The sequence below is a fragment of the Nelumbo lutea genome, chromosome 3 (genome assembly GCF_056320005.1).
Source record: "Nelumbo lutea isolate HS-2025 chromosome 3, American lotus-T2T, whole genome shotgun sequence".
In the NCBI taxonomy this organism is placed as follows: domain Eukaryota; kingdom Viridiplantae; phylum Streptophyta; class Magnoliopsida; order Proteales; family Nelumbonaceae; genus Nelumbo; species Nelumbo lutea.
In genome coordinates, this window is record NC_142686.1 from 101,065,802 (window position 1) to 101,090,255 (window position 24,454).

Here is a 24,454-nt window from a genome sequence, read left to right on the forward strand (position 1 = left end):
CTCAAGGAACGAAACAGTAAATGAGAGAGGTAGCATAGAACAGAGAAACTTCGACAAATTCAACCATATCAATTAAAATTTTCAGGTGGGGTGGTGCCGTAGGATTTTATGATGTGCTTAATCTGTGAAGTCAACGACCATACAAGTCGAATAATAAAATGTCTATTCTAGTATTACAGATAGAGAAACAAAAAAACGAAAATGAAAGAGACAAAGCCATCAAGAATCAAACAATTGGTTTGGGTCCATTCCTTTCTCTACATATATAAATAAACCAAGTATAGAAGTGTGGCGATTTTATGATTAAAGAAATTCATCACTCGACAGGGAGGATAAGGACCCCTTACCGGAAGCAAGGAAAACTCTTATTTATTATTCGTTGCTGATCAGAGCAAATGGCCATTGTATGAGAAGAGGCAAAATGAATGAGAAGAAGTAAACCAAGGCATTTAGAACAGTCAGGGTTGCAATTAATCCACCCCTTATCCACGGCGCGGGATCCTACTCACGAGATACCAGGCTCTCCGTGGTATGGTCCCATGCACCCTGCTCTGTCTCACTTTTCCACTAAAAGGGTGATGAAGCTTGAACAAATAAAATAAAAGTATGATATATAGAAAGCCTTGGATTAATATTGGATAAACTTATGTGAATTTAATTGTCTCTTAAAATTATTTAGTCTTATAGGATTGAATTGACGACATTATTTTATAAATTCTGTGGCTTCAATCCTCACGTAGTCTATTACTTTAGACATTGTTTTTGCCAATATTTGTTCCATTTCACACAAATCCACTTTTATTATTAACATCTATTCAATAATCCCATCCATCCATCACAAATACTGATTAAATCAATTGTCTCCAGATAACCGGCTTCTAAAGAAAATCGCATATGAATGCCAGATAAAGAAATACCAGAGAGGGAAGAAAGGACAAAAACTAATAGAATAGAAAGAACCTATTAATAATGGTTTGGCCCTGGGATTACAATCAACTTCTGTGTGATAAATACAAAGTACAACAAGAAAATTAACTGATGAAATAACAGGATAGGTTCCTGAACTCCAACACGTCAAGGTCTCTTCATGAAGCTTGAATTTAGACCCACTGGATACTCGTCCCACTGAGTGGTTTGGTGAGCATGTCTGCCACCTGATCTCCTGAGGATACGAACTGCACTTAAATCCTTTGTACCAAGTCCCGCAAGAAATGAAAGTCAACTTCAATGTGCTATGTCCTCCCATGAAAAATAGGATAGGATGCTAGAAAGGTTGCTCCAATATTGTCACACCAGATCGTTGGTGCTTGGGATAGTCGAATCCCTAGATCATCAAGAAGTGCTTTCAGCCATAAGATCTCAGTGGTTGTGTTGGCACATGCTCGGAACACTGATTCAGTACTAGACCGTGCCACGGTTACCTGTTTCTTGGAGCTCCAAGCTATGAGGTTCTGGCCTAGGAATATTACATATCCCCCTGTAGATCTCCTATCATCTAGACACCCTGCCCAATCCGTGTTTGAAAAAGCCTGAATGGATAGTGGGCCTGGGTTGGAATCAAAGAAAAGTCCATGGTCAATGGTACCTTTCAAGTAACGCAGGATATGCTTTACGACAACTCAATGATCAGTTGTCGGTGTGTGAAGAAACGGGCACACCCTATTTACTACGAAGGCTATATCAGACCTAGAAATAGTAACATACTGTAGAGCCCTGACAAAACTCCTGTATTCAGTAGGATCCTTCAAGGATGTTCCACTAACTTTCGAAAGTTTGTTGTTGGCCGCCATCGGAGAGGAGATAGGTTTGGCATGGACCATATGAGCCCTTTGAAGCAGATTAAAAATATAGCTTCTTTGTGAGAGAAGTAGACCAGATTTATGTGGAATAAGTTCAATGCCTAAGAAATAACGGGCAGGTCCCAGGTCCTTTAATGAGAAGACAGTAGCAAGTTTAGAAACTACACTATCAATGGCGGGTCTGATTTCGAGCACTGAAAGCCAACGGCAAGTAAGTGGGACATAAGGCGTGCATACCAGGCCCGCAGTGCTTGGCAAAGCCCATAAATAGCCTTGTCAAGCTTGCATACGTGTAAAGGGTACTGAGAGTGTTCAAACCCCTTGGGCTGTTGGACATAAATCTCTTCTTTAATAAAACTATTTAAAAAGACAATATCAAAATCCAGTTGGTGAATGCACCACTGTTGAGAAATGGCAAGAGCAAGTAATGTGCGAATAGTCACCTGTTTTGCTATTGGGCTGAAAGTGTCACAAAAATATACTCCTGGAACTTGGGAAAAACCTTGGGCCACTAAATGGGCTTTGTATCTCTCTACTGACCCGTCTGGCTTGTGTTTTATTTTGAAGACCCATTTTGTACCAATAATTTTTATGTTGGGCTTTCTGGGCACCAAACTCCACGTATTGTTTCTCACTAGAGCCGTATACTCCTTTCTCATTGCATCACGCCAATGAGAGTGTTTAGAGGCTTCAAAAAAGGTAATGGGCTTATGGAACCAGAATTTAATTGTGCGACTAAGGCAGTTGGTAATGGGTACCTAATTGCAATGCTGGTTTGCCTTGGAAGTGAGCCATCCATTGACCTCGTAACCATGTGGTGGCTGCGGCTAGGTTGTGGAACTGGTTCAGTCGCATCAAGTAATTCCTGAACAAGTCGTTTAGGCCGAGGTGGTGTAGACGACTCAGCATGGGAGCTAGGAGGAAAGATGCCAGTTTTGCCCATGGGCCTAATAATGGGCATGTCGTCATGCGCACCCAGATTGTTGGTGCTGGACAGTTCATCAGGAGAGTGCAACGTGCGCAGATCTGAAGCAACTTCAATGGTACGGTGTTGCAGATCTGGGACAGCTGTAGTGATGGGTCGAGAACTGTGCGCAGGGACCTGAATAAAAATGACATTATGTTCCTCGGAGGAGACATTGTCTGGCTTGGCATGATTTGGAATGCCTGGAAAGGTAGTCTCATCGAATACAACATGTCTGCAAATGTATTCTCGACCTGTGGGAGAGTGGTAGCACTTGTAGCTTTTGTGTTTGTCGCTGTAACCCAAGAAGATGCACTTCATGGATTGGTAGTTGAATTTATTTGTGTTGTATGGTCAAAGAAACGGATAGCATGCACAACCAAAGATCTTCAACATTTTGTAATCTAGAGTCTTTCCAAAGAGTTTCTCATATGGGGACTTACCGCCAACCACTGGACTTGGGAGTCTGTTAATCAGAAAAGTAGTCGTGACAGCCGCTTCGGCCCAAAAACTAAAGGGAAGAGACGAGGTGGCTAGTATAGACAGTATTAATTCTATAATATGTCGATGCTTTCTTTCGACTGTGTTATTTTGTTCATGGGTGTGAGGACAAGCAAGTCTGTGATTAATTCCACAGTCGTCAAGTAGTTTAGAGAGTCTTCTGTATTCTCCTCCGCAATCGGACTGGAACTTCTTATTTATTACGCAGGGGAAAAATACAGGAGAATCTAGAGGTCTTTTGGATTCAGAACTAGAAGATGCTAATAACAACCTATGACTTTTTCCTAACTGACAAAACTCATATACTGTTTGTCGTCTAAACTGACCAATGTAAGGTAAACCATACTTAGACAAAACTTGCCTCACATCACCAACCAACGCTGAAGGAGACTTATTTGATAAAGAATCTGGGAAGCAATATAAACCGTCTCTAGTGGGCCTTCGTAGAATTGTTCTCCCCTTGTAGTCCTTCAAGAGAAAATAACCCCGGTGAGATTCAAAGAACAAGTCATTATCTCTAGTGAATATTTTTGGTAATGGTAGGAACATGAAGCATATCGGTTAAATGAAAGTGAGCATTAGAGGTAGAAAGTGTCGATGTGCCGATATTAGCTACTTGCAAACCTGACCCATTACCGACTCGGACTTGATCATTGCCACTGTATTCTGACCGGTGTCCGGGTACCATGTCGGGTCATAGGTGGACGACATCCCACTCTGAAATATAGCAGGATAGTATTCATCATTATTGTGGGAGATATCAAACCTACGCCTGCACTTAGCAACCACGTGTCCAGGTTTGTTGCACAATTGGCAGACTACGTTGGATGTCCCTTTTCCACGGCCACCATTGTTAAAAAACTGACCTGAACCTCGTCCTCTTCCATGACCTCGAGTGTTTCCAAAATTGGGGACTGTTCTCAGAGTTGCGGTTCTGTTGAGAACCTTGGTTTTTGCCTTTGAAATTCGCAACATTGGCTGTGGGTGAAGTGTGATCGTTGACAGTGCTGCTACGTTGTTCGAGTAGCGCCTCATGGTTCAAGAGGATGTCAAGCACATCATCGACGTCCAATTGCTCCATATCAGATCTATTGATGACAGCAGTGGCTACGGACTCGTATTCTGAGCCCAAGCCGCACAAAATATACATGGCGATATCTTTTGGCAAGATCGGTTCTGCCACAGCAGCCAAGTTATCTGCAATAGATTTAGCGTGACATACATATTCACTAACAGTGAGCGTACCTTTCCTCAATGATTGTAACTGGTGCCGGATTTGAAGGATTCTGGAGAGAGAGAGAGTCAGTAAGATTTGGAAAGAGCATACCAAACCTCTTGAGAAGACCGCAGTCCAACAAGCTATGCCATGATGCTTTCGGTCAAGGATGAGATCAGCCAACTGAGTAATAACTGATCAAGCTGGAACCATCTCTCAAAGGTAGGATTTGGAATACTCCTCGACGAATCACTGGGATCAACGATCTCTTTGGGTGGAGCTGGAATGGAGCCATCGACAATACCCATCAGCTTATGGGTGTAAAGAATAGGAAGAAACTGGTTCTTCCACAGCAGATAATTTTCGCTGGTTAGCTTCACGGGGATGTAGTGGGTGATGTTTGGAAGCTAGGGCAGCCCAATGGAGTTATCAACAATCGACCTCACCTGGTTTGATGCAAGAGAAAAATCTCCTGAAGAGGCCATGAGGATGTTGGCTCTGATACCAAGATAAAGAAATACTAGAGAGGGAATAAAGGACAAAAACTAATAGAATGGGAAGAACCTGTTAATAATGGTTCGGCCCTGATGTCTATTTATATTCATTGAATAGGAGTTGGGATTACAATGAACTTCTATATGATAAATACAAAGTACAACAAGGAAATTAACTAATGAGATAACAGGATAAGTTCCTGAACTCCAACACGACAAGGACTTTTCATCATTATCTTAACAATGCCCTATTGAATAAGAGGAAGAGGACTCTTCATCATTATCTTAACAATGCCCTATTGAATAAGAGGAAGAGAAAGAAGAATGAAAAGAAGAAGGGCCTGAGAACGAACTCTAGATGATATTCATCGTGGCTTCCACGTTCCCGGACGCTGGTGTAGAGTGAGGACACCGATGGATGCAACTGCCGCTGATCTCTGTTCGAAGGATACACTACAACATCAGCTGCCGCCAGTTGGATTAACTTTAGATTTCTGTGAAAGCCTTTTGCCTGAGATGGAGATCAATAGAGAATTTTCAAAATGTTCGACCAGAAGAGGATTTTCAAACCCCACCAAAGGATAGAGATCGAAGCGCCCAAGAATAGAGAGGACCACCGTCGCCTTCGCCCGCGATGCTTGTCGCTGCAATTTCTGGACGGCAGTGTGACGGTGAGAAAGGTTGGAGATCTCAAATCTGCAAGGAAAACCCAGATCTGAGATCTGATCTGTCGTCCGCCGCTTCAATGCAGGTACTCACCGTCGATGATTTTTTTCGATAGGTGGGTATTAATTTCTCACCGCTTCGATCTGCAAGGAACCTTCTTCTCCTCTGTTGCCGATACTTTCACCAAATCCTTTAGACGCCCAGCTGCTCCCACCGGGTTGGACTTTTCCCTCTCATTCAAACTCCCCTCCAACCTTCTCTCATGCGAACCCTAGCCAGTACGAGACCACCGACGACCAACATCAACTGATGTGTGACGGCAAGGACTCAATCTGTCGGAGACTGAGTCGTTTCATTCTCGAGGGAAGAAGATGAGAGAGAGAGAGAGGGGGAATAGAAAGCCTGTTCATTTTATTTCTTTTCTTCTTCAAATTCTCAAGAGGTTTCAGAACCAAGAATTAATTTAACATAACAGAGATGTCTCCAGGGGAATCATCTTGGGAGGAAAATGTCTACATGGCCAAATTGGCCGAGCAGGCATAACGGTATGAGGAAATGGTGGAGTTCATGGAGAATGTTGCCAAGAAAGTGGATGTTGAGGAGTTGACTGTCGAGGATCAGAGCCTTCTCTCTATGGATTACAAGAATGTCATTGGAGCCAGGAGGGCTTCTTGGCGGATTATCTCCTCCATTGAGCAGAAGGAAGAGAGTAGGGGAAATGAAGATCATGTGGCAGCTATCAGATAATACAGGGGGAGAGGAAGGAAGCTGCAAGATCTGTGATGGAATCCTACGTCTACTTGAGTCACACCTCATCCCTTCATCATCAGCTGCACAATCGAAGGTGTTCTACCTTAGGATGAAAGGTGATTACCACAGGTACTTGGCTGAATTTAAGACTGGCGCTGAGAGGAAGGAAGCTGCTGAGAGCACATTGTTGGCTTACAAGTCTGCTCATGACATTCCTCTCGCCGAATTGGCTCCCACTCACCCTATAAGGCTTGGGCTTGCACTCAACTTCTCGGTCTTCTATTATGAAATCCTGAACTCACCAGATCGTTCTTGCAGTATTGCAAAGCAGGTTTTTGATGAGGCCCAGAAAGTCACCTGCATTGGCCAGGTTTGTGTCAAGACGAAGAACAGGGGAAGAAGATGAGAACTATGTTAGAACGAGAGTTCAACCACATCAGGATTGTCTGCAGCACAGGAAACAGAGATGGGTCCATCTCCCTGTAACGATTTGCAAAGCTCTGAAAGCCTTTGAGGTCGAGATTAACCATTTCCTTCCTTGCCGGTCTTCGTGTACTTCAATGAATGAGAGACAAAAGGCGGTAAAGGTGAGGATTTCACGAGAGTTTAACTATTCATCGTCTTTGACAAAGAACAGATTGACGAGAGGAGAGGATTCTGGTGGCCCGTCATCTTTGTTAGCTCAAAAGCTCAACGAGTCACGAGAGTTTAACTGTTTATCGTCTTTGTTATATCAGGAATTCAACGGAGGGTTGATCTTGATTTGGGAACCGATCTGGTGTTGACGTAGAAGAATCTCTCTTTGTTAACTCGGGAGCTCAACGGAGGGTTGAAAGAATGTTGATTTGGGAGCCAATCTGGTATTGACGGACAAGGTGAGAGGAAGAGAGAGGGAAGGGATGAGGATAACATTGGGTTTTAAAAAATTTTAAATGTCACGTGGTGTCACATGTGAACAGCTTTGACGAAATATTAAATGACCTGATAGAGCTAGACAATTTTTAGAAATAGTAGTTTAAGAAATTTACCCTTAATTTATTATTTGTATCTATGATCCTGATCCATCCAGTGAGTCTAGCCTGGTTTGGCCCAGGCCCAAAACCCACCCTATGGCCCAGTCCGACATGGCCTGCAGCCCGGCCCAATCCAAGCCCGTCTGGGCCATGGGCCGTGTCAAGCTGACCCCTAAAATTTCTATCAGGGAGGGCACCACGGCCCGTGACGGCCCGCGGGCCAGCACAGCATGACTTTCCTTTAGTGCTGGCTGCCCACGGGCCGTATCGTGCCAGCCTAACACGACCCACTTTACACCTTCAACCAAACACCTTGGTGCCCCAAAAACGTTCCACACAATGAAAGTTTGTCGTGTGTTTCTCACACGCATTCTCTCGCAGCGCGTGCAGATTCACCCAAAACGAAAAAGTTTCTCCATTCCTGTTCTCTCTGTCTCTCAATGTTTGCGTAACCCTAACCCTTACACCTCCTCTTCCATTTAAGTTTGGGAGAAATTTGACGCCAACGACACTAGAGTACTCCCGTCTCTCTCATCTTATCTCCGACAAATACAGCGGAGGTACTACAGAGAAAACATTTTCTCCTCTTTATGTCTAGATAATTACATGAAAAATAAAAGTTTGAGTCACCCACGACAATGCAAGACCCTGCAGCTTGAATTATCTAAAAATAAAAGGGGACAAAATAAACAAAAAATCAGAACCTCGTGACCACATATCACCAACAGATCATCACGTAAGTTTTCAATTTTGTTGGTATGAGAAAGAATAGCTCCCGACTAAATGTTAATATTGAGCAATAACAGCTCGAAATGGAAACGAGAAATCACAGAAGAATTACTATGTTAACAATGAAAATTTGTCAATTGTATCTCCTAAAATCGAATCCCGAGGTGGGTTTCAATCCAAAGAATGTAGCCCGGTAGATGGGGTCGAAATAGAATAACAAAAGAGCAATCGTTCAAAAGGCTACATGTTTGTTTTCTCTGGTTCCTCTCTCCCTCTGTGTTGGGGTTGTACAACTATTGTCTTCTTCTCGTCCCGAAGTTTCAATTTTTTGGATCGACTCAAAAGAACCCAAAAGGGGTAACTGGACCATCAATTTGGGTTTTGTTTGAATTGTTTGAGAGGTTTTAATGGTCGGTGCTTGGGTAATGAAAGGAACCCATTGCTTACATACCCCTCGAATTTCAATCTCAGGCATTGAAGAGCAACATCCCTCAGAATAAGACAACATCAAGACAAAGAGTACGAGCGGTCGTTGGTGCCAGATTTCTCCCGTGTGTCTATCGGAGTAGTTGTCAACTCTCTTTCCCTACCGTCTAAACATGAACCAAACCCTTAGAGGGACGAGGAGTACCTCCTGTATCTAACGGAACGGTCATTGGCACTAGTTCTCATCTGGCAGGGTGAAGCTCCACATCAGTTGTAGCTCTGCATGGGGTAGGTCAAGAGACTTAGAGCATGAGCAGGGGTGGGAAAATATTTTTGTTTAGGTTGTATTTGATATGAAGGAAAAAGTAGGGAAAGGAAGAAAAAGGTAGGAAAATCTTTACTATAGGTTTCCCTACCTTTCTCTATCTTTTCCTTCAAACCAAAACATTGCCTAGGGTGAACCTCCACATGCACTGAGGGCAAATGTGTGTGGGAGGACACGTGGCTGGATTCATTGTGTAGGACGTTTTTGGGGCGCCTAACTGTGGGAACAAATTTAAATTCTCAAGAAACTACTTGGACATTCGCACAACACCAATGCCACCACTATGGAGTTAGGTTCACCTACTAATAAAACATGTTCACCGCACATCTCATACATGAGGAGTCCCACTTTTATGATGGGTCCCAGTCTCATGGAGAGATATGTGGTGTTAGATCATGTTGATAGAGTGTTAAACATGTTTTGCTGACATAAGATCCTAACTCACCACCGCCATGGAAATCACCTCTACCATGCAAGCATGATTTATAGTGTAACTGCACGTAATCAAAAAAGTGGATGTGGATATAGGCAAAAGTGGATGTGGATAACCACTTTTGCATTTTCTGCATTTTTTTAGGAATGGATTGAAAGTGGTGGTAGTAGGTTGTGGGCTTTAATAGCAAGTTCTTAGAAAATGCTACATGTCTAGCTTTCTAGAAAAATGAGAAGGACATGTGTCTGCCTGGTAGTGGGCTATGGACTTTAGTAGGAATTTCTCAGAAATTGCCACTTGTCTAGCTTTCTAGAAAATGAGAACATCACTTGTCTTAATGGTAGTAGTAGGTTGTGGGCTTTAACAACTTTTCAGAAAATGCCATGTGTTTAAATTTAAAAAAGCCGCATGTCTCAAGGATGTAACTATAGCCTGAAAACTTCTTTTAATATACATATATATCGGCAACTGTAAAAAAAGAAAAAGAAAAAAAAAAGAAACTGAAACAAAATCCGTACAGCCAATCAGGCTGATGGTTCTAAGTGTTTTGACCCAAGGATTATAACATCTGAAGAAAATTCTTAACTAGTGTGCTACCTCATATTTTGATGAGATTTGTAATGTCATTTTTGCAATGGGCCCTGATGGGCTTCACGCTTTGTTTTTCCAATCTTCTTAGAACAAGTTTTTCCTTCCTCAGTGAATCACACTTATCAGGCGCTCGGCAATGTAATCTCGGTAAGATGTTCATCAATGGGCCAGTTTGGCTCAGATTGAGCTTTTTCAGAAATTCTTATAGGCATTCTTTGGACCCGAATTAAAATAGTCTCTATCATGCTAAATTACTTGAACTCCTCATGTAGTTTATGACAACTGTTTAATTTGACTTCTCCAAAAAATCTCCCTTCACATTTCAGAAAAATTATACAAATTGATCCCTTTTGATGATGATTTGACTTTGAGATGTTAATTAACAGAAAAAAAAGGTGATGTCATGATTTTAAACATAATACAATTCTAATTTTTCTCAAGGATAGAGAATATTGAAATATCCTTCAACCAAAAAACACAAAAAAAATATTAATGGAATAGAAACTGAGAACAATTATTGGAAATTTATTGAGCAAAACCCCTTTCTCCCCTCTCCCTTCCTCTCATCAAATCTCTGCTTATTTTTGTTTTTTCATTGATAATTTGTTGTTGTTGTTGATGTTGTTATATGTGAATCGAGATAAAGGTGACTTTATAATTTAATACTCTCCATCTACTCAAACTAATGGATCCCAAATGAGAAACTTTCGTTTTTCTTCCAGTAAAGAAAATGAAAGTTCTTTGTTATAAAGCCATTAACTCTACATACAACCATGCCCAAATTTCTGCGGAACATTTTATATGAACGATGCATAATATAAAGATTACATTAATGACAAACTTATTATTTATTTGGAGAGAACATATCTTCACCTGGGTCCTTAAGGACAGAACTGAAGGCAATATTGGAACAGAAACTCCGAAGCCTGCCTCATTGTGAGTTACAGTTGTTTCTGCTGGTAATGGTGAAGTTGAGAAGCTATAATCTAAGTTAGTTTCAACATCCATCACTCCTTCCAAGACCTTCACCACCACAGACATGGATGGCCTTCTGGTGAAATCATTCTGTAAACACCATGCTGCAAGTCTCATTATCTCTACAACTTCTGCTCCATGCAACTGCATATCCTCACTGTATTTGGCAATCAAATCAGCTAGTTTCCCCTCCTCTGCCTTTCTTTTGAATAGACCAATTAAATGCATACAATCCTCTGGTTGAGAACGATCCAAATTTTTCCTTCCGCACAGAATCTCCAATGACAACAACCCCAAAGCTATACACGTCTACCTTTTCTGTGACAATTGAGCTCAACCATTCAGGAGCCAGATACCCAGGAGTTCCTCTCATTGTCGTCACAACTTAGCTCTGATCCCTGTCAATAAGCTTAGACAACCCAAAATCAGAAACCTTGGCATTGAAGTTCTTATCCAAGAGGATATTTTGGGGTTTAATATCTAAATGGACTATTCTCTGTCGGCATTCCTCATGGAGATAGGCTAGTCCCTTGGCAATGTCGAAGATAATATTCAACCTAGTTTTCCAACCAAGAGAGAGCTCCTGTTTTCGGTTGAAGATTCATTTATCCAAAGACCCATTGAACATGTACTCATAAACCAATAACCTATGTGATTTCTCAGAACAATATCCAATCAGTCTCACTAAATTGACATGGTGAATGCTGCCAATTGTCTCAACCTCTGCTAAGAATGACTTCTTCACTTGGCCTAAACCATCCAAGCATTTGACCGCAATTTTGGTGCCATCACCCAGAATCCCTTCATAAACTGATCCAAACCCTCCTTCCCCAACCTTCTTCGAAAAATTTTCAGTCATGCCTTTCAATTCCTCGTACGAAAATCTCATAGGCATTCCTGGTACTTGATGCAAATCATCCTCCTCGTCTACATCAGTATCTCTTTTGCTCCTATATAGAATAACCCAGATGCTAAAAACCAAGAAAACCAAACAGAAAGTTCCAAGACTGGACCCTAAAATGATTGCTGCCTTGCTTGTTTTCTTTCTTGATGGGGATTTCTCCACCTTAATGAATGCAAATGCACTATAATTAGTGATTTGCATATTGTTGGCTATAAGGGAATAGAGTTGGGCTGGTAAAGAGCAATTCCCGACTGAAGTATTTCCATAATACTGAAAGAGAGCAGCTTTACAGGAACAGTTCTTCACACAGGAATTTCTGCAACTCTCCATACTAATATCTGTAATATCTGGGGAAAAAGCAGCATTAGTGAAGTGACGTCCTCGAGCTCAAGAAAACTGTGCAATTGAGGTGACTGACAAGACAAGGGAGTACTCTCTAAACACCCCAGATCCGGTTGTCTGTCATCTAATGGCGTAAAATATTTTGTTTCCAAATCAGTTTCATTAGGACAACTACACTACCCATATGAGCAAATACTGTAATTCCCACAGAACGTGGGATAACCACACAAACCAAGATCCATATTCTCCGCCAGCACATCTTTCACCTCCCTCCACCCAAGCACCCATTCGTAAGCTGTCAAATGGCCATCTGGACGGAACCACAGGAACGATGCTGAAGGAGAAGGATCCGTCTCATTTGCCTCGTCTGAGTACACAGTAATGCCTCCTTTCAAGAATAATATATAGCTCAGTTCTCCAGTCACCATGTATTTGAAATAAATCTGCGGAGGATCCGACTCCATGAACGCAATCACACTTTCTCTGGTAACAGAGTGAAAACAAGCCTTGAGTCGCCGTGAGTCTCTTCCCAGGCACCAACTTCTGCCCGGGGAGCAAAGTGTCTGTTGGATGATCAAAAGACTGCCAGATGGTCTGATTGTTGGCGTCAAAGAGCACCAGATTTCCTGTGTTCGTCATCTTCAAGCCCGCGACAGACTTTCCGGTCGTGCTTGTCGACCAAACTAAAGTGCCATCGAAGTCTCGCAAGATCAAATCTCCATCTGCAGTGAGGTTCAACGTTGCATTGGCTCTAACGGGATTGTTCCGGTTGGCAGACCAGATTACTCTGGTGAATTCTATATCATTCATGGTCGACACATTGCTGATGGGGACAATGAAGACAGCGAACAGAAATGAAGTGCAATTACCATTGCAGTAGAAGCCACAAGAGAAACGAAGACTTTCAGTTCTTGTAACGAGGATGGGACTCATCGAAATCATGAACCCATCATCGAATACCACAGAATAGGTAGTGGAGGGGATGTTGGTCCATGAATTATTGACTTTGGCTATTGGATAATCTAATTCTAAAGCTTGGCCGCTGGTTAAATAACAAGAAGAGGTTAGAAGAATGAGGAGGCGAAAAAGAAAACAACCCATGATCCTGCTCATGTCTATTGTCAATGCTGATAAGCAGATCCTGGGTACTGCTATCCTTATACAGAAACGTTACTCAAGGAACAGCAAAAGAAATGAGAGAGGAAGCAGAGAACGGAGATATAGATATGGAGAATTTCTTTATCAAGATGATCTAATACTAATTAGTACAGGCCATGAAACCTGAAGCGTTGAATTAATTATTTGATAAACTGGTACTAATTCAACCATGGATTAAAATTTTCAGGTGCTGCCATAATATTTTATGATTCCTTATGCTTCTTCATTTGTGAAGTCAGCCAGACAAGTATTCCAAATGTCCATATTAGCATCAGAGATCGCAAAACAAACCCATCAAGAATAGAACTAGTACTAGTGGTTTTGGTTCATTGATTCACATAAACAATTATAATTAAGTATAAAGCATCATCAGCTCATCACTCAGCAGGGAGGATAAGAACTCCTTAAGCTGTTCTCCATACCCATAACCCCCTAACCCTGATGGCAACGGGATTTGATCCCAAGTCTCTGGTACAGCTAACCAGAGAAACTGAGGCTGAGGGGAACTCTTATTTATTATTTGTTTCTGATCAGAGCAAATGGCCATCGGATCATCTAAAGGCTGAACGCTAATAGTAACAAAAAAAGATTAAAATAACCAGAAATTGAACAAGAATTGGCAACCCATATCCAGCTGCTCTCCACTGTCTATGCTGATAAGCAGTTTTTTTTTTCGGTAAACAGCTGATGAGCAGATTCAGAAGCTACTAGGCCTTACAGAACGGTTCAAAGTGCCAAATGAATGAGAAGAAGAATACAAAAGCAAACTTTTTCTGAGTTCTGACGTAAAATTAAAATTAGAGAGGTGATGAAGCATGAACAAATGAAGCAAGCCTTGGAATGTTGGATAATTAGCTTCTGTGAATTTTCTTGTCTTTTAAAAATTTCTAGTGGTGTAAGACCAAACCGGCGACATTATTTTATTATTCCTACTGCTTCATGCAAGCGTAAGATCAATCAATAATCCCAAGTCTAACTCAAATCCAACCCAACCCAAAGTCATCAGTTTAGGTTAGAGTTAGGGTTAGGAGCCTTAGGGGTTCAAGTTCAACAACTTGGCTTGGGTTAGGGTTGACCTGAACCCAACCTAACCCTGCCCGAGCAAAGTTTGATATTATTATTTATTGGGCCAGGCTTGGACTTCAACGAATTAAACCCAGCCAGAAAGTTTATTAATGGGCCAGTTTGGCGTGGATTCAGCTTTCTGGGCAGGCAGTACCAGGCCCGGGCCCGGGCCTAATTTCTTAGGACAGTAATCTAAATTCCAAAATCAAACAGCTAAATGAAATCTCACAATAATCTGAACATACATAAAAAAGCAGAACACATTAAAAATACATTGCTGATTATGGTAAAATGCAACAGGCTTAAAATGCAGATCAGAAATACAAAATACCCTCGTGAACTTTCAAAAGTCAAGCCTGATCTGCTTGGAAAGCATTGACTAAAGTATCACCAAAAGATCTTTCAAAGCTCTAGCTACAATTCTTTTTTATTTTTGTAATCTCAAATAAATTGGGGCTCAGTGAGAAAGTCAGGAAGATACCTAGGTTACAGATAGTTCATCAGGGTAGTGATCTCTCCACACCCACCCATCTCCCAGTCTCCCTTTGCTGGCAGTGAAGGCCTCAGAGAGCTCCCTAACTTCCCTGGGTGTTGCCTCCAGTTCCTTAGAATAGAGAGGTCGACACATTCCCAACATTCTGACAGAAAAAAAATTATTGATGCAAAAAAATAAGCAATGAAATACAAATTTTATTGTTACTTTGGCTACATAAATCCTAAACAAATACTATGAACAGAAACCCTTTTGCTTCAAGGTAATCCCTCCTAATCCCATCATTTAGATACAATGATGTCAAAATCACTGACAGTCCACTCTGCAACTTGATCGGCACTGACATATATCTCAGTCCCTAAATCAACAGACATCCATCTTCTTCTTGCTGGTGGTGTCCCTGGATCCTGCATATTAGAAATATGTATTAAAAAGACTTCAAATTTATCATAAGAATTTGGAGAAAATATACAACTGGAGCCTGGAGCCTGATTTATGTTAAATCCCATTTTGAGTCATCAATTTACAAAATTGGAAATTCTACTGCTCGACTACTTATGTTCTAACTAATTTCATCACCCAAACTGTTTGACGTGCTCCATGAGACTTCTGATGTTCCTTTTCATTTCTAGTACTACTAAGGAATGAAGAATTGAGTAGTTGGATTATAAGAAGAGCTATGCATACCTGGTAGAAGTAGAGAGATAGAGACAACCTCCCCACATCCAACTCCCAAGTTCTTGCATCCCCAATCCACCCTTGGCCTTTACTTGTGGGGTACCCATACTCTCCCCAGACCGGATGGGGTAGTATCTGCAGGATCTCTTGCGCTTGAGGATTGCTGAAGGGATCACATAAGACATTTGGTTCCACAAGGTGCTCGGCATTCCCAGGAGCGCAATACAAGTGATAGGCATTGTATGGGAATCTGGAAGTGTCATTGCGGTGGACCCTCGTCCCATTTGGAAAGGTGTGGTAAGGTGGGCATACATTAAGGTTGGTGGGCTGGCACCATGTACTTGTCTCTGGATTGATGATCATCTCACTGTAACGGGTGACATCAGTTGTTACATCCCCATCACAAGCCTCACCATTGTTCTTCCAGCAGCTCCCAATGTCCATTAGGTAGAACTGGCTGCTTGGACCCCCTCCTTGTATCACATTCAATGTGAATCTTACCTTAAAATTTGGTGATTCTGGAATCTGCAGAAAACATCACCTCCAGTTAAACTTTAATGTACATTCACAAATCTGGGAACACTTCATTTGTTCCTGTTCTTAGTGAATTTCTGTATTGCATTTAGAAAGATCTAAAAGTACTTACAATCTTTGACATTCCCCTAGTTTCATAGTGGTAGCCTCCAGACAGTCCAGTAGTGGCATCTGACCTCAAGTAGAGCATCAACCATGGGTACCTCTTTGATGTCCTTAAAAGATGATGGAAAACCCAAGCTCCCTTCCCTACTTCCTTCTCCCAAGTCACTGAGTAGTATGAAGTGTTGCCTCCAATGCCTTCTCTGAAACCAGAATCCAAGTCCCAGGACCCATAAAAGCCTCCCTTCAGTTTGGTCATGTTGGGACCTTGTAAGGTGGTATAGTTGTGGAAGATTAAAGGTTGGTTCATGCATCCTTTACCAAAACATGGGAACCCAGGATCTGGGCCATAGGGTCCAACCTTCTTTCCATTCTTGGGGCACATTGCAGCAAAGGTGTCCATGTTGCCACTCTTGAGCATTATCATCCAAAACTGCCAGGATTTTGGTATGTCATTGACCTGACATTTGGAACCCAAGTAGAGTTCTTTCTCAGCTGCATAGAGGTCGACGTTGGTCAAGGCCTCTTGATGTACTCCATCAAACCGATCCCCCATCCCTAGCTTATTATCTTCCTCTGTGACCCTGTGGACCAGCATATATGGGAGCAATCTGCAGAGGCTGCAGCTCTTCCCTACTGAAAACTATGATAATAAATCAAGAATATTATATGGTTGTAGTATTTAAATACAGACAATGGAAAACTTAAGAAGAAAAAACATAGACCAAAAGTTTAGTTAAACTATGCTACATGCTACATATATGCATAGATCAAAAATACCAATCTTGACTGTTGAATTAGCAGTTTTTTCATGGATGAGATGAGGATCCATGAAGCACTTAGGCTGTGTTTCACAAAATTGAGTAAGCACCTTCTCTCAATTTCCTGTCTCTCTTTGATTTTCTATCAAACCAAAATATGGCCTTAGAGACCCATCAGAAGGTCCTGAAGAATTCATGATATGCTATGTCCCATTGCTGAGATAAGCCTATTGATTGAATGGTTCTGAACTTCTGATTGATGTGTTAATGCACATTTGTACCATCTGGATGATAGGATTATCATTCTTAATGCTTGTAAGGGGAAACTTTGGCTGTTTGGGAATGAAAAACAGCCCAAGCAGCTAAAATTTTTTCCGCCCTTAGGGGTACCATATATTTTTCGAGTACTAAAAATAGGGTCCCCATTGTCTGATGTGGCTAAATTCGTAGCCACATGGCTGATCAGAACCTAGCCAGTATACTCTGTTTTTGCAAATTTTCTACTGACAAAATTGTTTGGGGACACGTGGCCAAACAGGAGTGGGTTCTCTTGAAAATTGGGAGCAGGGATAAATGGAGCCAAATAGTTCAGGCCAACAGTTCCAATTTGCCACGTAGCTGCCACTATGGCCACGGTGGACTACGGGGGGCTCTAGACTCACCCGTGGGTGATGCTCACTTTTTTCCTACTTTCTGATTCATTCATTCTTATGGTTAAGGCTATGTTTGGTTTGAACGGAAAAACAGGGAAAGGTATACTATAGTTTCCCCACCTCTCCTCCCTTCCTTTCCCCACCTTTTCTTTGAAAGCAAACACAGCTAAAGGTGAAACGAAGAAAAGGAAAGATTAACCATCATAACTGAAACTCAAAGAATCCAAAAAAAAAAAAACATCCAAGATTATGAGATGACCAATTTCTTCATTGTTTTGATTTTGTTTTTTCAAAAACTGTTGTAGGAATAACCAAGAGGAAGCTAAGCTCACCCTGTGGAGAAGCCTTGTAGACATCGAAGCAATCTGCAGCTCTGGGGCTGCCCATGTTGGGAACTTCTTCTCCAACCTCATTGCACTGGTTCCATGCCTCAATGGCCACCCTCAGACCATCTCTTCTCATCCCCGGGTCGCCCACCGCAGACACATAATCTGTTGCAGTCGACCCAGAAAATGAGTCGGAAAACGAGACCCCAAGAAGAAGAAGAAAGATGAAAAGCATCCCACATTCCTCCATTAGTGCTTGTAGATTAAGCCCGCTTGTCCTGCTACACCTTGATCAAAGGAAGAAGCTGAGCAAGTTTTCTCAAATGCATGGAGATGGAGAGCACCAAAAAGCAAAACAGAAATTTGCTGTGGAAGGAAGGAACTTCCAAACATGTCATGGGTGTGGCTGGTTTGTGAATCCAGGAAATGCCAAACCAAGCTCTTTGTAGGCCAGGTTTTAGTTACACCAAACATCAGGCAAATCGGTTTAGTTGCAATTCATGGATGTGAATGTGACCCACAATTACTTCTGAGGAAGGTGATCCCTAAAGCCTGTTGGACTATTAGACTGTCTAACACGTAGATACTCAACCAGCAATCGCAAATCGGTGTAAATTAGTACCCTGAATTTTTAATTACAACATTTGAGTATCTTAAATTTTTAAAAATAGATATTTGGATTCACCGGTTAGTATTCTGTCACTTAAACATTGCATAATTTGCACCTGTATTTTTTAGATCGAAGTAAAATCATCACTCATCGTCGAAAAATTTGAATATATTATTTGCTGTCCATATGATAACATCACCATGGGGAAACGTTATATTACCTGAGAATAATCTCACAAATACACCATAAAGGTATTTTTCATATTATATAATATTTAATTGACGGAATATTTAAAGATGGACTAAATTCAGAATATTCAAGTGTTACAATTAAAAATTTAAAATACCTATCTGTCACTACTCAAATTAGAGGATACCTATCTGTAATTTACCCTTAATTTAATTTGGACAGGGCCAGCAATTGGTAGGCTTCCATGTGGTAGATGGGGTTTAGGTTTTGTTGCCTTGTGAGGAAAGTGATCCCCGGAAAATGCTTTTCTTCAACAAACATTAGTTACTTTGTCAAGGTCTACTTATTTGTCTACGGCAATCGGCATCAAAGCCCACTAGTACCGACTACCGACGCCACCATATAGTCAGCCGAATTTATGAGGCGTGTGCCCTGCCCGGAGGAGGGATTCTGTTAAACACCAGAGCAGCCACTGACTAGGTTAGATCTGTCCAGTTCCACCGCCTACGGATTAAGAAAGAGAGAGAGGAGTGAGGTGTTGTTTGGCTAATTATTTTTGCTTCAATGATTATATTTAAAGATTAAAATATTTAAACAGTCAAACATTAGAATATTTCGACTTGACTTTTGTGGGTTGGACGTGAAGCCAAGGCAAGAATTGACGACATCATATAGATATATTAGTAAAGATTTGAGAATATGTATGCAAATGCAATGAAGTGAAGTGAAGTGAAAGAAATTGTTGGAATTTCTTCTTTAACATGCAAACGTGTTGGGTGCCCAAGGATGGTGGAAGATCTGCCCCCAGAAGATGCCTACGTCTCGGCCCTTGAGGAATGGCTATAATGCATAGGAGATCCTGGCATGAGTCAGCTCTTCCGCAGTTTACTTCATGCAGTGGGCAGGTATTCATGGGCAAGTATGGGGGAAGACGTCTCTTTGGGTGTTCTTCGTCTTCCTAATTTTCCTTATTTTAAGGAGTGTTTGGTGATAATAAAAGATTTAATTGGTCATCTTGGGAACCTCCAAATTATTAAGTTCTTTGCCACTCCAGATGATATATATATTTAATTCCTTCGCTCTCTGCCATTTTGGGAGACAAAATTCATTTTTTTTTAATTCGGTGAATGTTTTTCTTTGAATGAATATAATATAATATCAGAATTTTATTTAGGGCAAATTACAAAGACCCTTCTTGTATTATGGGTCAGTGATAAAGTCCCAATTCTTTAAACTTTAGCCTTTAACCTTCAGATAAAAGCCTCCTTTTATTAGTATTCCATTAGTTAAATTAAAAAAAAAAAAAAAAAAAAAAAAATCTAACCGTTTAAGGTTTTCTAAATGTTCAAACTATTTTTTTACTGTTCATTGTCTTCTCCATTGAAATAATTAACTGAAATGGCCAAGCTGTGTGGTGGGGGTGAATTATTTGATCGCATCATTCAACGAGGACACTACAGCAAGAGGAAGGCAGCTGAGTTGACAAAGATTAGCGTTGGGGTTGTTGAAGCCTGTCATTCACTCGGGGTTATGCATAGGGATTTGAAGCCAGAAAATTTCTTGTTGGTTAACAAAGACGATGATTTTGATTTTGATCTTTCGGTCTTATTTAAACCAAGTCAAAGTCAAGTAATTACGGATGTTGGATGTCTATATTATGTGGCTCCAAAGGTACTTTGCAAGCACTATGGACCAGAGGCAGAAGTAAGGATTATAGGAGTGATACTGAATATATTGCTCAGTGGTGTGTCACCTTTTTTTAGGCAGAAACCCATCAAGGAATTTTTGATGCGGTTCTGAAGGGAGTTATTGCCTTTGAATCAGACCCCTGGCCTCTAATCTTAGACAATGTCAAGGATCTTATTAGGAAGATGCTCTGTTCTCAGTGCTTGACTGCTCATGAAGTACTATGTCATCCATGTATTTGTCAAAATGGAGTTGATCCTGACTGAGCATTGGATCCGGTTGTCCTTTCTTGCCTCAAACAGTTCTCTGCAATAAATAAATTAAAGAATATGGCTTTAAGGGTAATTGCCGAAAGCCTTTCTGAGGAGGAAATTGCTGGTTTACAAGAGATGTTTCAGGCAATGAATACTAACAATAGTGGTGCAATCACATTTGATGAACTAAAAGCTGGTTGGAAAACATAGGGGTCTAATTTGAAGGAGTCTGAAATTCGTGATCTTATGGATGCAGGCTGATGTGGACAACAGTGGCACCATTGACTATGGAGAACTTATCGCTGCCATAGTTAATTTTAACAAGCCGGAATGGGAAGAAAATGTCATTGCAATATTTTCATACTTCGAAAAGGATGGGAGTGGTTATATAATAGTTGATGAACAGTAGTGATAGAGCCCATTTCGGCGGTTCCCAGCTGGCAGGTGACACGGATGCCTGGCTAAATAATCTCTACCTGGAATGTGGCATGGATGCCTCACTGAATGGCTCCTACCTGGAATGTGGCTTTGATGCCTAGTTGAATGTTGACGAGCTGGAAATGTGGTTCTGACACCTAATTGAATGGTGATGAGTTGGAGAAGTGGCTCTGATGTCTAGCTGAGTGGTGATGAGTTGGAGAGGTGGCTCCGATGCGACCTGCAAGGACATAGTGTCAGAGTGCCCAGGTTGCTTTACCCAGGGTGGGCACTCTGATGCTTAAGTTAGACAATCAAAGATTTTAAGATAGCTAAATGTGAGAGAGTTGGAGAGCTACAAGAACTAAATTGTCCCTCCCCCCTGGGGTTAGAGGTAAGGCCTTTATATAGGCATTGTTTGGCGTGAGCATCACGCAAGACATCCGAGATCTCCGGGAGGACATGCCTAACTACTCTGAAGTCCTCGGAGGTAGTCGTGCACATAGGAAAATCTTTGCACCTTACTCAGTTTCTCCCAAAACATTCGGTGTGAGAAATCGAGTACGACGGCAAGCATGTCTCGTAGGTCACCAGGTCAGCGCTAGAGGTAGGTCGCCAAGTCGACGGTGGAGGCAGGTCGCCAGGTCGGCAACAAGGGCAGGTCGCTAGGTTGATGCTAGAGGCAAGTCGCTAGGTCGGAACTAGAGGCAGGTCGCCAGGTCGTCGCCAAAGGCAGGTCGCTAGGTCGGCGCTAGAGGCAGGTCGCCAGGTCGACAACAGTGCCAAGTCGCTAGCTGAGACTCCATCATTTTGGCTAAGGAAAGTTGTTTCCTAGGTGGTTCTAGGTGTCACCCAGTTGTTCTGAGATATCATGTGTCATGATGTTAGTGGAGGGCCAAATCTGCCCTCGTCAATTGCCCCCCCACTCCCGAGCTGAGATCAGCTCAGCGAAGGGAGTAGATTTGTGCTTTTTTGTAGGTCCTTAGGCCTGTTACCAACATATTTTGAGGTCATTTTAGGGGTCCTTGATGCCGAAGGCAGTTTGGCTTCCCCTTGTGATATGTGCGTCGATGTTGGAATTTAAATAGTTGGTCGGTGCCACGACTACGTTGTATCAGTCCTTTAAGGTGCTGGTCGTCTACTCCTATGATAAGCCACAAGGAGCTCAGCCTACGGGGGCAGCTTTTCAAACTGCAAGTTGCCAGCTCGCACGGGAACCCTGAAAGGCTCAACCCGCAAGGGCGATTGTAGTTTGTTGGTCGCCGACTCCTGGAAGAGCCACAAAGGGCTTGACCTGTAGGGGCGACCTCGCGAACAGGGCTGACAAGGCTCATCCAGTCTGATTACGTGTATCGCCAGGTCGGTGGAAGCAGGTCGCCAGTTCGGAGGCAAGTCTCTAGGTCGCCAAGTCATCAGAATTTTGACAGTCTAGTTTTGTTCTCAGCACCTCAGCCTACAGACACCTTGTCACCTCGGTAGGACTGACCTACGAGGGCGGCTCCACAACCTGCTGGCCATCAACTCCCACGTAAAGCATGGAGGGCTAGATCTACGGCACGACCTCACAATTTGTTGGCTATCAACTCCCACGGGAACCACGGAGGGCTCAACCTATGGGGTGGCCTCACATTATATTGGCCATCAACTCTCGTAGAGAGCACGTAGAGCTCGACATATGGGGGTGGCCTCATAGTTAGGGAGATTCTGTCAGGGCAAGATTGCGAGAACTTGTCTGGGCTAATCATTTTGTTTCTGCCCCCACTAGGGGGTTCTTTCGATCAAGCGCTTTTTTTGTTGCTTGAAGATGTTATTACTTGAGGCTCAGAGAATCGGGTGAGAAAATAGCCTTTTGTAGTGTTTCCCACAAACGGCGCCAATTGATGGAGCGCATTTCGGTAGCTCCTAGCTGGCAGGTGACTCGGATGCCTGGCTGAATAATCCCTAAATGGAATGTCGCTTGGATGCCTAGCTGAATGGTTCCTACCTAGAAGGTGGCTTGGACGCCTAGTTGAATAGTGACGAGTTGGATTGTGACAAGCTGGAGAGGTGGCTCTGACGCCTAGCTGAGTGGTGACGAGCTAGAGAGGTGGCTCTGATGTGACCTACAAGGACACAGTGTCAGAGTGCTCGGGTTGATTTACCCGGGGTGGGCACTCTGATGCTTAAGTTAGCGAATCAAAGATGTTAAGATAGCTAAATGTGAGAGAACTAGAGAGCTGCGAGAACTAAATTGTGCCTCCCCCTGGGGTTGGAGGTAAGGCCTTTATATAGGCATTGTTTGGCGTGAGAATCACTCAACACATCTGGGATCTCCGGGAGGACGTGCCTAATTGCTCCGAAGTCCTCGGAGGTAGTCATGCACGTAGGCCAATCTTTGTGCCTTACTTGGTTTCTCCCAAAACATTCGGTGTGAGAGTTGACTTCCGAGAGACCCGGGAGTGATGGGAAGAATGCAGAAATCCATGGCGAACACGTCTCGTAGTTCTCTAGGTCGACGCTAGAAGCAGGTCTCTAGGTCGGCGCTAGAGGCAGGTCGCCAAGTCAATGCTAGAGGTAGGTCGCCACGTCGAAGCAAGAGGCAGGTCACCAGGTCGGCGCCAGAGGCAGGTCACCAAGTTGGCACTAGAGGCAGGTCGCCAAGTCGGCACCAGAGGCAAGTCGCTAGGTCGGCAACAGTGCCAGGTCGCTAGCTGGGACTCCATCGTTTTGTCTAAGGCAAGTTGTCGCCTAGGTGGTTCTGGACCCCATTGTTCCGAGATGGCATATGTCATGATGTTAGTGGAGGGCCAAATCTGCCCTCATCAGGTAGCAAGCATGTTCTTAGCAGCTCAAGGTTCAAAATATTGATATGTATCGTATTAGGGGCTTCTTGATACGCCCTTACAAAGGTTTTTCAGGGTCTCCACCGGTTCAAGGGTGGACGAACCTTAAATCGATCCTTTTGAACCAGATTTGAAAAAAAGAATTAAAGAAACAAGTACTTATATGCCTCTACCATCGATACTTTGAACCATGCTGAAGATAACATAACATACTTTCTTGTTGAAGATATTATCAAAGAAGTTGATCAAGAAAATGATGGTAGAATAGACTACGGTGAATTTGTTGCTATGATTCAAAAAGGAAATGGGGGAATTAGAAGACGAACCATAAGGAACAATCTGAATATGAGCAAGATAGATACACCAGAATCGCATTAGCATTTGATTATGCACATCATGTACAAGGATATTGGAAAGTTGTACAGAAAGGCATGAAGAGAAGAATCGGTAGTAATGACTTCAAAGATGCAAGTTTGGTTGGTATCCATCTCTGAAACCTTGAGACATATTACAGAAGCTTCAAGAATGAAGGTTTTATGACAGAGCATTTTGTCAGTTATGCATGTTTGTGGCCAAAT

The 24,454-nt window shown here is 42.4% G+C and overlaps 1 protein-coding gene and 3 pseudogenes across 4 annotated transcripts; 2 read left to right on the plus strand and 2 right to left on the minus strand.

Annotated features, from left to right (window-relative positions):
• Positions 1-5,193: 5,193 nt before the first annotated feature.
• LOC148867188 (14-3-3-like protein pseudogene) lies at positions 5,194-7,424 on the plus strand (annotated as a pseudogene). Its single transcript, XR_016109925.1, has 2 exons — positions 5,194-6,977; positions 7,128-7,424. The product of XR_016109925.1 is annotated as a 14-3-3-like protein pseudogene (transcript).
• Positions 7,425-10,651: 3,227 nt separating this feature from the next.
• On the minus strand, positions 10,652-13,241 carry LOC148867189 (G-type lectin S-receptor-like serine/threonine-protein kinase SD2-5; annotated as a pseudogene).
• Positions 13,242-14,569: 1,328 nt separating this feature from the next.
• Positions 14,570-18,296, minus strand: LOC148867190 (uncharacterized). 3 transcript variants are annotated; one of them, XM_088979904.1, is made up of 4 exons: positions 17,905-18,296; positions 16,169-16,791; positions 15,532-16,047; positions 14,570-15,251 (listed from the first exon to the last, which is right to left on the minus strand). In XM_088979904.1, the coding sequence occupies exons 1-4, from the start codon at positions 18,146-18,148 to the stop codon at positions 15,126-15,128; spliced, it is 1,509 nt and encodes a 502-aa protein (XP_088836030.1). In that variant the 5' UTR covers positions 18,149-18,296; the 3' UTR covers positions 14,570-15,125. The 3 variants fall into 3 exon arrangements, with proteins under 3 accessions (XP_088836030.1, XP_088836029.1, XP_088836031.1); XM_088979903.1 differs by having other exon boundaries at positions 16,169-16,794; XM_088979905.1 differs by having other exon boundaries at positions 16,169-16,801; positions 17,905-18,285.
• A 1,811-nt stretch (positions 18,297-20,107) lies between these two features.
• Positions 20,108-24,254, plus strand: LOC148867191 (calcium-dependent protein kinase 5 pseudogene; annotated as a pseudogene).
• Positions 24,255-24,454: the final 200 nt, after the last annotated feature.